The 12,403-nt window shown below is 48.1% G+C and overlaps 1 protein-coding gene across 7 annotated transcripts in view; it reads left to right on the top strand.

Moving 5' to 3' along the window:
- The window catches only part of DACH2 (dachshund family transcription factor 2), a 417,731-nt gene that overhangs the window by 167,980 nt on the left and 237,348 nt on the right, over nucleotides 1-12,403 (top strand). For all 7 annotated transcript variants that reach the window (XM_073589884.1, XM_073589881.1, XM_073589885.1 and 4 more), the window contains one exon: nucleotides 627-742. In XM_073589884.1, coding sequence (XP_073445985.1) covers nucleotides 627-742 — 116 coding nt within the window. The remainder of the gene's footprint in view (nucleotides 1-626; nucleotides 743-12,403) is intronic.

Raw genomic sequence — 12,403 nt, 5'->3', positions numbered from 1 at the left:
CCACCTGTATGTACAGCACTCCGCCTCTGGTGCACTTTTGGCAACTCTTAGAAGTGAGAATTATCCTGAAGTTCATACTGCAACTTTTTTTCCCATCTTTTCAGCTTTTTCAAAATGTTTGCTGCTGTTGAATTGAAACCTTAAAATAAAAAGCACAGACGCAGGAAAAAGGAACAAAAATCTAAAAAAAAGAAAACAAAGTTGAAACATTCACTGTTTACATCCAGAGGCTGATAACTCACAGATAACTAATGTCTCACAGCTGAGACTTTGTCACAGTGTAACAGGCTAGATAATCACTTCTTTCCTCGGTAATGACAGCTTGTTACAATGGTTTATTGTTACAATGGAGTCTTATTGATATATTGTAATCATTGGCCCTGTGAGCAGGAATAGCTCTGTCGCCCTCACCTCTGGACTTAGCAATATTGTTTTCATTCATTTACAGCAAGCAAAGATTGAGAAGTGATATTTGTTGAAAGTGAGTCCTTGGAAGTTTTCAGAACTTCTCTTCATGTAATGATGTCATTTCCACAATAATGTCATTATATTCTCCTCCTCTTAGTGAGGACAGGACACACTTTCCTATAAGGTATATAAGGTCTGTGTCCATTGTGTCCCCACAGCTCCAGGCCCGGGAGACCCCCAAAGCGATCGCTGGGAGTTGCGATTCAGGAGAACGCTCGCCTGCTGCCGCACGGGGTCCAGAGTCTCTTATCTCCGGGACTTCTGTCACACACAGGTAATAAAAACCATCACCGATCACCCTCTGCAAATAAACTAATATTCAATGGGTTCGGGCTGAAGGAAGAGGGGTCAGTATCGATTGTGTCCTAATCATGGAGGGGGGAGAGTAGTGTCCACATATAGAGGTGCAACGGGGGAGCCCTGACTGGGATCCATGGGCCTGTGATGGTTCATTCTGCTAAATGAGAAGCCATAAAATACGTGAACCCACAAACTGCCCAATATACAGAGCAATCTCTATTTATAAATATTGGATACCGGATTGTTACATTGTATAAATCAGTTTGAAATCCAGGTGACGTTTGACTCTGGACCCAACCGCCCATAAAAAGAACCTGTGTGTCACCCAGTAATGACCATATACGTGCAAACATCCATTCAGACCTTATCCTGGACTGATCCTCAGTGACATCCTGTATTAATCTATGTTCACACGTTGCGTTTTGCCTTTTTTTTCTGCAGGCAAAATCTGTTCTCTTAGCAGCAAAGAAGCTGCTTAGAAGAGCAAGGTTTTGTTTTTTTTTGCTGAGTTTCTCATGCTCCTACAGTTTACTGCCTGTTGTTCCTGAGTTTTCTGCACCAAAAACGCAGCAAAATCTGATACCTGCGTTTCTGCTCTTACCCGTTCCTTTCTACAGGTGAAAAAATGCAAAAACACTGAAAAAAATGACGTGATGCAGTTTTTCGATTCAGTCAAGAATAAAAACCAATGTGTCTGTGCATGAGATTTCTGAAATCTCACGGCTTTTGCTGGTACTGTGAAACGCAACTTGTAATTTACGTTAAAAAATGCAGCAAAAACTCAGTGTGTGAACATGGCTTAATACTCCACAGCTGTAGTCACCCTGTACATACATTACTGATCCAGAGTTACATCCTGTATTATACTCCAGAGCTGCACTCACTATTCTGCTGGTGCAGTCACTGTATACATACATTACATTACTGATCCTGAGTTACCTCCTGTATTATACCCCAGAGCTGCACTCACTATTCTGCTATTGCAGTCACTGCGTACATACATTACATTACTGATCCTGAGTTACATCCTGTATTATATTCCAGAGCTGCACTCACTATTCTGCTGGTGCAGTCACTGTGTATATACATTTCATTACTGATCCTGAGTTACCTCCTGTATTATACCCCAGAGCTGCACTCACTATTCTGCTATTGCAGTCACTGCGTACATACATTACATTACTGATCCTGAGTTACCTCCTGTATTATACCCCAGAGCTGCACTCACTATTCTGCTGGTGCAGTCACTGTATACATACATTACATTACTGATCCTGAGTTACATCCTGTATTATACTCCAGAGCTGCACTCACTATTCTGCTGATGCAGTCACTGTATAAATACATTACTGATCCTGAGTTACATCCTGTATTACACTCCAGACCTGCACTCACTATTCTGCTGGTGCAGTCACTGTGTACATAGATTACATTACTGATCCTGAGTTATATCCTGTATTATACCCCAGAGCTGCACTCACTATTCTGCTGGTGCAGTCACTATGTACATACATTACATTACTGATCCTGAGTTATATCCTGTATTATACTCCAGAGCTGCTCTCACTATTCTGGTGGTGCAGTCACTGTGTACATACATTACTGATCCTGTACTGATCCTGAGTTATATCCTGTATTATACTCCAGAGCTGCACTCACTATTCTGCTGGTGCAGTCACTGTGTACATACATTACTGATCCTGTACTGATCCTGAGTTTTATCCTGTATTATACTCCAGAACTGCACTCCCTATTCTGCTGGTGCAGTCACTGTGTACATACATTACATTACTGATCCTGAGTTACCTCCTGTATTATACCCCAGAGCTGCACTCACTATTCTGCTGGTGCAGTCACTGTATACATACATTACATTACTGATCCTGAGTTACATCCTGTATTACACTCCAGACCTGCACTCACTATTCTGCTGGTGCAGTCACTGTGTACATACATTTTATTACTGATCCTGAGTTACCTCCTGTATTATACCCCAGAGCTGCACTCACTATTCTGCTATTGCAGTCACTGCGTACATACATTACATTACTGATCCTGAGTTATATCATGTATTATACTCCAGAGCTGCACTCACTATTCTGGTGGTGCAGTCACTGTGTACATACATTACATTACTGATCCTGAGTTATATCCTGTATTATACTCCAGAGCTGCACTCACTATTCTACTGGTGCAGTCACTGTGTACATACATTACTGATCCTGAGTTATATCCTGTAGATCTTTTGTTATAAAAGTGAAAAACATAACAGTAATAACAGAAATAGCAAGAATATCAGCCAGAAAATAATCCGTACACTGAGCACTGGTCCAGCCGCTCATTCCCTCCTGTCACACATATTATACATATATACAGAATAATAACTAATAATAACTTCCACCTTCTGGTCCGGTCACCAACAAACTAATAACAAACAATAAAATAGACAAAGGCCGATATAAATATATACAGAAACATTTTTTAAAAAAAAATATATATATGAAATAACCAAACTATACAAATATATACAAGATTAAACTAAACACCCCACACTCAACCCCACCATTCCCAACCCCCGCACTGACCTGAGAGCTGGTCCTGCGTCTCATGCCTCAGTCCATATCCAACGTCCATAGGCCAGATCAGGCAGTGCCAGTGTTTCCCCCAAAACCCCAGTGTCCCACAAGATATACCCACATCCCCCTTTTTCCCACCACTCAACCTAACACCTACACCCAAATCTATATCCCTATATACTATATCTACAGAAACACTACAATACCACAATACCTACAAATCCCAAAGCCCAAGTTCGGCGCCTGCAGCCCTACATCACTGTATACCGATCACAAAACAAAAATCTACAGTGTCAGCGGCAGCCCACCACCAGGAAAGGAGATGACCAGACTAGGGCACACTAAAAGAAAAGCCCCTCCAAAGGACAGCGGCCCTATGTGTGCCCAGTCTCTCATACTCCAGAGAGCGCACCTTCACCAGGTCACCGATTATGGTCCTAAACACATCGTCCACTGGGAGGATTTTCCGTTGTGTCGATGCTATGCACCGTGCGTTCCACGTGTGATACCTAACCACTGCACTAACTAGAAATAATGTGCAGCGGTCCCGGCCACCAAGGTTTCTGAATGCTCCATAGGCCCATTCTGCATAGGAGAGACCGGCCAGCCGAGACCTGCCAATGGAAGCGCCCACCCTGTTGTACACCTTTGTGTTGAAGGGACAATGAAGCAGGAAATGGTCCATGCTTTCCAGCACGGTACCACAATGCTCCCGAGGACATTTCCTGTCCTCAGCGCTCCTACACTTCAGTTTGTCCCTCACACACAGTTTCCCGTGGAAGCTGCCCCAAGCCAAGTCCCAAAACTTCGAGGGGATCCTGATAGAATTCAAAAGATGCAAACCCACCCCAAGATCCCGACTTGAGCAATCCCTGAGCACCAGAGGCGTCTGGAAATGGGTCATTGGGTCAACAGAACCCTATTGTCAAGGAGAGACCCCACCGGCGAATTACCTTCAGAACTAAGGTAGCGTAAGCCGGAAGATGTCCATGCGGTGTGCGAAGATCCTTCACTTGCACTCCTGTCTCCCATTCCTGGAAGAAAGGCTGAAACCATCCCCTACAGGAGAATACCCACGGAGGAGCCCTCTCTGACCAGAGGTTTACAATATTGATCTTAATGAAGGTATCCACAAAGAATACCTCCGGGTTGACCATACCCAACCCTCCTAGTCTCCTCGTACGGTAAGTAACCTCCCTCTTGACCAGGTTCAGTCTATTCCCCCTTAACAGTTGGAAGAACAAACTGTAGACCCGAGTCCAGAGAGACTTCGGCAAGATGCACACACTGCCCAGATAAATCTGTAAAGGGAGCAGGTAAGTTTTGATCAGGTTTACCCTTTCCCGGAGGGTCAAAGACCAACCCTTCCATTGGTTCACCTTCTGAGTGGCGATCTCTAGGCTGCTGTCCCAATTTTGTTTGGGGTAATCCCCCTGGCCAAATTCGATGCCAAGGACTTTTGCAGAGACTTTGGGTCCTGGAAGGGTGTCCGGGAGATCAAAACCAGGATCTCCTCCTCCCAGCCAGAGACTCACACTTATCCCGATTGATCTTGGACCCGGATGCCTCCGAGTAGCGATCTACCTCTGACATCAGCCGCCCTGCTTCCTTGTGAGAGGAAACAAAAACAGTGACATCATCGGCATACGCCACCACCTTCAGAGTGGCTTCCGGTGCTGCCCGGCCCATCCCGATACCAGCCAACGGTCCACGCTCCACTCTCCTAAGAAGTGGGTCAATCGCAAACACGTACAGCAGCGGGCTGAAGGGACAACCCTGGCGAACACCAGATCCAACCTCAAAAGAGCTGCCAATCCAACCGTTCACAAGCGGGAAGCTCTCAGCCCCACCGTACAAGGTTTTAAGCCAATCGAACCCCCCCCCCCCCCCCCCCGGCAGGCCATATCTCAGAAGGACAGACCAGAGGTACTCATGATTAACCCCATCAAACGCTTTTGCGTGGTCCAGTGACAGCATGTACCCCTTCCAGTGACCAGCCCTACCCTGCTCCACTGCCTCCCGGACACCGAGCGGAGCACTAAATGTGCTGCGACCTGGAACAGGGCAATGCTGGGCCTCTGAAAGGAGTCGGGGGCAAATTTCACCAGCCGATTAAACAGCACCTTTGCCAGAATCTTCCTGTCTGCTTTGAGAAGCGCTATGGGACACCAATTCTCAGTGCACGATGGGTCCTTACCCTTTGACAAGATGATCAGGGAAGACCTCCTCATTGACTTTGGCACAGTGCCCAAGGAAAGACACTCATTGAATACCTCAGTCAAGAGGGGAACTAAAGCGTCCTTAAAGGTCTTTTAAAACTCAGATGTTAAGCCATCTGGACCGGGCGATTTTTTTTTTTTTTTTTTTTTTGGGCAAGCCCTTCAATCGCCAACTTAACTTCCTCTTCCCTGCTCATCTCTGTCAAAATGTCAAGAGAGGGGTCTACCCCTGGTTCAGGAATGGCTTCAGCCAGGAAAGCTGACATCTTATCCCAATCAAGATCCCTCTTCCCCAAGAGGTGCGAGTAGAAGGGTCTGACAACCTCCAGGATCCCTGATCTGGATCGCCTCAGGGACCCCGTAGTGACGACCAGTCCTGTAACCTCTTTACTATTCACTGACATCTTGCAGTTTCTGTAAGGGTTGGGCGAGCGGTACTTCCCGTAATCCCTCTCAAAAACCAAAGATGCGTGTCTATCGTACTGACACCTCATGAGCAAAGATTTCTCTCCGGAGATCTCCTCGCGGCTGCCTCCAGTTGAGACAAGATGCTCGAGTTTCCTCCTCAGACCCTGATACAGGCGGTACCTGTTCAGACTCCTGAGGCTCGAGAGCTGGCGGAAGAATCTCGCCACCATTTTCACCCACCACTCTGACTTACTACTACAAAGATCCAGTAAGGGTACCTGGCTCTGAAGAAAATCCTCAAAGGACTGTCTTATGTCCGCTTCTTCCAAGAGAGATGAATTGAGCCTCCAAAAGCCTCTTCCCATCCGGAGAGTCTCTGTAGGATTCAGAGAAAACAAAATTAAACAGTGGTCGGAGAACTCCACCTCAACAACAGACACTGCTAAAGAGACAGCTTCCTCCTTTAAATAAAACCTATCTATTCTGGACCTACAGTTATCTCTATGATAGGTGAACCCCTTGTGGCCTGGGGTGTGCCGAATGTGGACATCCACCAGGCGAGCCTCACTAGCTATACAATTAATGGCGACGCTATCATAAGTCAGCTTGTCTCTGGAACCTCCTCTATCTCGAGGCCTCGTGACAGTATTGAAGTCCCCTCCAAAGACAACCTGCCGACTTGTAAAAAGCTAGGGCTTGATCCTCATAAAGAGACACTTCCGGTCCCACTTAGATTGGGGACCATAGATGTTAATAAGCCGGACCTCTTGTCCCTTCATGAGGACATCTAAGATCAGGCACCTCCCCATTTCTAACTCAATAACCCGTCGGCATTCCACCGGTGCGGTAAAAAGGACCGCCACTCCGCTATACGGCTCGGCCGCAAGAGACCAATAGAAGGGCCTGAGTCTCCACCCTCTTTTGGCTTTGAACACTTCTGCCATGTTTGGCAGTCTGATCTCTTGCAAAAAGAAAGTGTCAGCTTCAACACGGCTGAGAAAATCAAAGGCCGCAAATCTGGCTGTATTTGACTTTATGCTGGCGACATTAATAGATGCCAGCGTCAACGGAGTGGGTACCGCCATCATTGGTGACTGAGTTAGATGGCTTTCTTCTTCCCACTCCCCTTATCCTCTTCCTCAGAGGAGGAATCTTTCCCCCTCTTTAATGACACAGATGTGTCCATTCCCACGTGATTTTTCTTTTTGTCGTCCTCGTCTCCGGGCCAGTCCCTCCCTTCAAGGACCTTACATTCCCAGAAGAAGGAGACTCGGCACCCCTTGTAAGCTCCGCCGAAGCCAGAACCTCAACCTCCGCTTTCTCCTCAGAGGAAGAGATGTTCTCAAGGGCTTGGAACTGATTAGAAAGACCAACCAGAGGGGAGTCAGTTTTTCCTTTCTTAGGTACCTTGGTCAGAGTGGGATGTTTTATCTCTCTTCTTTCTCTTCTTATTGGTGCCGAGCTTACGCTTGTTTTCTAGCCACTGCCTATTATCCTCATCCATACTTTCATAACGGGAGGATTCAGAGGCAGTGGCAGTTTCCTCCCTGTGGATCCTCCTGACCTCCTCATCCAACTCATCATCCCTCGGGGCCTCAGCAGCAAGACTGTCATCCAGGACAGGGGTCACCGCAGTAGCCCGGGGCTTGCCCAGATCCCTCTCCTGTCTGCGCTTGTCTAGACGCCTCAGCTGGGCAGGCGTATTTTTATTCCTTTTCCTCCTTGGCCCCTCAGCTCCCTCACCCCTGCTAGTCCTTTTCCCAGCAGAATCAGCCTCACGGCTTTCTCCCACCGGCGTCACGACTGCATTAGCGAAGGAGCGACGACAATGGCTGAATGGGTGACCTAAGTCACCACACAGGTGGCACCTAATCTCCACACAAGATGCAGCAAGATGGCCGATATCCCCACACAATGCACATTTCTGCACAGTGCAGATTGCACTGAAGTGTGTGGGGTCACGGCACTTGTGACAGAGCTTCGGTTGCCCCTGGTAGAAGACCTGGATACGATCTCTACCCAGGAAGGCAGATGATGGAATGTGGGCAACCGTACCACCTGAACGCTTAAGTTTTACCATAAACATCCAGGCCCCTGACCAGATACCATACTCATCGCTGTTTTTCTTTGGCACTTCCATCACTTCTCCATATCTGCCAAGCCACGTCATGATGTCATAACAAGAAAGCAACTCGTTACAAGTCATCATGGTCACTTTCTTGTCTTGATTTTGGCGAGACACCGCCTGGATGGCAAAGTCTCGCCAGCCGGTCTCATTTGTTCCAACTCATAATTCGACCAGAAGAGCTCAAGCCCCTCTGGCCGAACAAAGCTGACATCAAACTCGGGCGTGGAATAGGGATGTATCAAGATGTAGATGTCAATAGCCTTGAAGCCCATCTTCAGCAGGAGCTCCACAATCTTAGACCTTGGAGGACACGCATCACTGCCCCTCCACCGAAGACAGACCACATTCCTACGCACACTACCTGGCCCGGCTGTCAGAAGGGACCACACTGTATTTCCCCCCCATTTTGCTCTCGGAAGGCCCCGAGGCCATGCCTCTCTATCCAGAAGGATAGATCAACCTCTCGATCCTCTACCATTAGTGATCTCTCCCCCTTCTTTAGAGCCTCCAGGAAATGCCGCTGCAACATGCCGTCCTCAGAGCCCGGAGGCGAGGAGGACGCCCTATTTCCCCCGGAGGTGACAGCGGCATAACTACTAACGGGTACTGCCACCACCGGGGGGGCAACCGGACCAGTGACCACATCAACACCAACAGTATCATTATTACCCACCTCCATAACACCCTCACTCTCCACCAAACCAGCAACCACACCAATAGACAAATTTCCTCATCCACACCTCCCACCACATTCTCTCCTGCTGGACCAGTGACAACAGGGGGTGACATTTTGACCTCCACATCATCAGGCACAAGGGGCTCAGTCTCCTCCACAGAACTGGAGGCGACCTCACCCCTGGACTTACGGGTGCCCTCCGCATCATCAGTTGGTAATTTCCGTTGCTTCACTAGGCGCTGCTGATCTTTTGCCGCTGTGAGGTGCCGCTGATCCTTCATATCAAGATCTTGCTGACCAGCAGCGCCAACGCAGAGCAGGATCTTGGGAGGATTGGAACGCCCAGCCCCGACAGACCCCTCACACTGCAGCCGCTTCTCAACTAAGTGATCAGCGGCAACAGCATTCAGGGGTGCCGAGGCTACCGGAGCTGCCCCCGACACTGGGCCGCTCCCCCCTCCCACTGAGTAGCGCACCACAGTATCGTGGCCTGACCGTATACCCGTCGCCGGGCCGCCCTCACTGTCCAGACTCTCGGCTGATGCATCTGCTGCTACGTCCCCGCTACCACCAGCAGAAACGCAGCTCTGTGCCTCACTACCGTGCTCTGTACTCTCCCCGCGCCTTTGCACCGAATCCACAGCAGAACCCGGGCTGGGTTGGGCAGCGGGGCTTATACAGCGAGCTGACCCTGCAGCTGATTCAGGGGGTAGAGGGAGGGGGGCATTTACAAAAGTCACCGCTTCCTGGAGCTTTGGCTTGTTCTTCTTTATCTTTTTCTTCTGGGCCCCCAGGTGCCTCCTTTGGTAAATCATCACCAAGATGGAAGTTCTGAAGGCACACTGGGGACTCCAGGAACTTGATCTCCGCCATTAGTGCCCCTCCCTGGACGCTGTTGTCACTGTCCTCCCCAGAGCCAGCAGAACTGCGACCAGGTGCCAATGTCGCTTGTCCAGCAGGGAGCTCGCTGCACGTGGCCTGCGGGTGACCTTGCAGGCTGCCAGGTGGGGCTTTCTGCTGGTCATCATCATCATTGTCGTCGTCGTCGTCGTCCTCATCATCATCCACCTGGCTCTCAGGCTGCAGCCCCATCTTGCAGCTTTGGTGCTTGTGCAGCGTAGCTCCTCCCGGAGCCTCCTGATGGTCTTACTTGCCTCTTCATACTCACGAAGGTGACTCATGACCCGGGAGGCATAGGTGAACACAGACTCCTTTGGTTTCTGCAGCCCCCAACTTTCCTCATTGAGGTCGGCCTTACCTCCATGAGCACTCAGCTTTCCTCCGGAAGGACCGCCATCTTGCACGCTGCTAGCAGGCTTCTTCTCCATGTTGGAAGCCTTACGGCTTCTCTGGGTCTCTGCAGGCCTGGGGGGAGTAGGAGCCACATTGCTGCGACTCCTGGTGGAGCGTCTCACCCCCAAGTCCTCTGATGTGCAGGCCGGTTGCTGGTTTCTTCTGTTCTCCGCCGGCCTGGACTGGGAAACAGAAGCCTGGAACATGGCTCCTTCACTCATCCCAGGAAACCCATTCCTCCCCGGGTAGGAGAGAGAGCAGGTCCCTGGATGGAGAGGTGTTGATTCTCTGGAACTCAGGAACACTCAGCAGAATCAGTGTCGACCGCACACACAATCACTACAATGAGCAGTAGCTGAACAGAGCTGCATTCACTATTCTGCTGGTGCAGTCACTGTGTACATACATTACTGATCCTGAGTTATATTCTGTATTATACTCCAGAGCTGCACTCACTATTCTGCTGTTGCAGTCACTGTGTACATACATTACTGATCCTGAGTTATATCCTGTATTATACTCCAGAGCTGCACTCACTATTCTGCTGGTGCAGTCACTGTGTACATACATTATATTACTGATCCTGAGTTACCTCCTGTACTATACTCCAGAGCTGCACTCACTATTCTGCTGGTGCAGTCACTGTGTATGTACGTTACATTACTGATCCTGAGTTATATCCTGTATTATACTCCAGAGCTGCACTCACTATTCTGCTGGTGCAGTCACTGTGTACATACAGGATATAACTCAAGATCAGTAATGTATTATACTCCAGAGCTGCACTCACTATTCTGCTGGTGCAGTTACTGTGTACATACATTACTGATCCTGAGTTACATCCTGTATTATACTCTAGAGCTGCACTCGCTATTCTGCTGGTTCAGTCACTGTGTACATACATTACATTACTGATCCTGAGTTACATGCTGTATTATACTCCAGAGCTGCTCTCACTATTCTGCTGGTGCAGTTACTGTGTACATACATTACTGATCCTGTACTGATCCTGAGTTACATCCTGTATTATACTCCAGAGCTGCACTCACTATTCTGCTGGTGCAGTCACTGTGTACATACATTACATTACTCATCCTGAGTTACATCCTGTATTATACCCCAGAGCTGCACTCACTATTCTGATGTTGCAGTCACTGTGTACATACATTACATTACTGATCCTGTACTGATCCTGAGCTACCTCCTGTATTATACTCCAGAGCTGTACTCACTATTCTGCTGTAGCTTAGATTTTTATAATAACAATATTTGATAATCACAGGGGATGATGATGTGTTCTCACACCTAGTTTTGGAGAGAATTCTTAGAAATCTTCGCTATTTTCTATCTGAGTTATTACCTTCTGGTTTTCTCTCCCCTCCCCCACCCATCCAGTTTGTCCTTTTCTTAATGGGGATTTTTACTGACAGGTAACCATCGTGTCCTCATCCTTGTGGGATCCTCGCAGCTCAGAAACCTTTAGATGTGACATCTTCTCTGATGTGTACATGTTATATATTAATATGATTAAATTAATGAGCGGCAGAGCTGCTGCCAAACTACAACCGTCCGGCTGGTGCCACCACAGAGGTGAATCTCGTCCCCCCGCTTGTGGTGATGGGATCGCGAGGAACCTGCGCATTGTCATGGTGATAGATGTCGCATCCTACGGTGCATTACATCCCATCTGTCCCCAAAACAACACAATATATGTGACGGTCGTCTAAACATCTAAAGATCCGCAGAATCCAGTATCGCCCCCCATCATCTCTATAATTTATGCTTTAGCGACGGCCGCCTCTCCAGGGGAAATAACAAATTATCACATCTAAATAACACAGAAGATTCTCTGTTTTCTCTTTTCCTCTGCGCGTTTGACGTGTAATATGTGACTGTCTGCGCTGACCCCGATCTGTCGTCCACTAATTGTCTCCATGACTCACAGAATGGAAGAAACCTCTGAATATTGGAAACCACAACTGATATGTTACATGTGATCTTATTTCATGGGCAATGAGATACAATTGTATCCAGCGCAGATAGCCCTCTGTGCGCTGAACAGCCCCTGAATCCAGAATGATACATTGTAACTCTGGCTCCTTCACTCTTACGGGGAGGATTCGTCAAGATTCAGGGTTCTTATGCTATTCTTGATGAAAAGCTGACTGGAGGATGATGAGCCACGTTGATTAAGAAATCCACGCCTCTTAATGAATGCATTGCTTCTTTAGGTCTTTTAAAGGGAACCTGTCACCCCCCAGGGTGTTTTAAGTAAAAGAGCCACCTTCAGCAGCACTAAGGCTGCACTCTGTGAAGGTGGGTCTTCTGTTTCTGA

This window comes from Dendrobates tinctorius, unplaced genomic scaffold (assembly GCF_039654945.1).
Source record: "Dendrobates tinctorius isolate UK_male_01 unplaced genomic scaffold, ASM3965494v1 ptg000114l, whole genome shotgun sequence".
NCBI lineage: Eukaryota > Metazoa > Chordata > Amphibia > Anura > Dendrobatidae > Dendrobates > Dendrobates tinctorius.
Note: the sequence above shows the minus strand (reverse complement) of the source record. Positions and strands in the feature narration are given on the sequence as shown.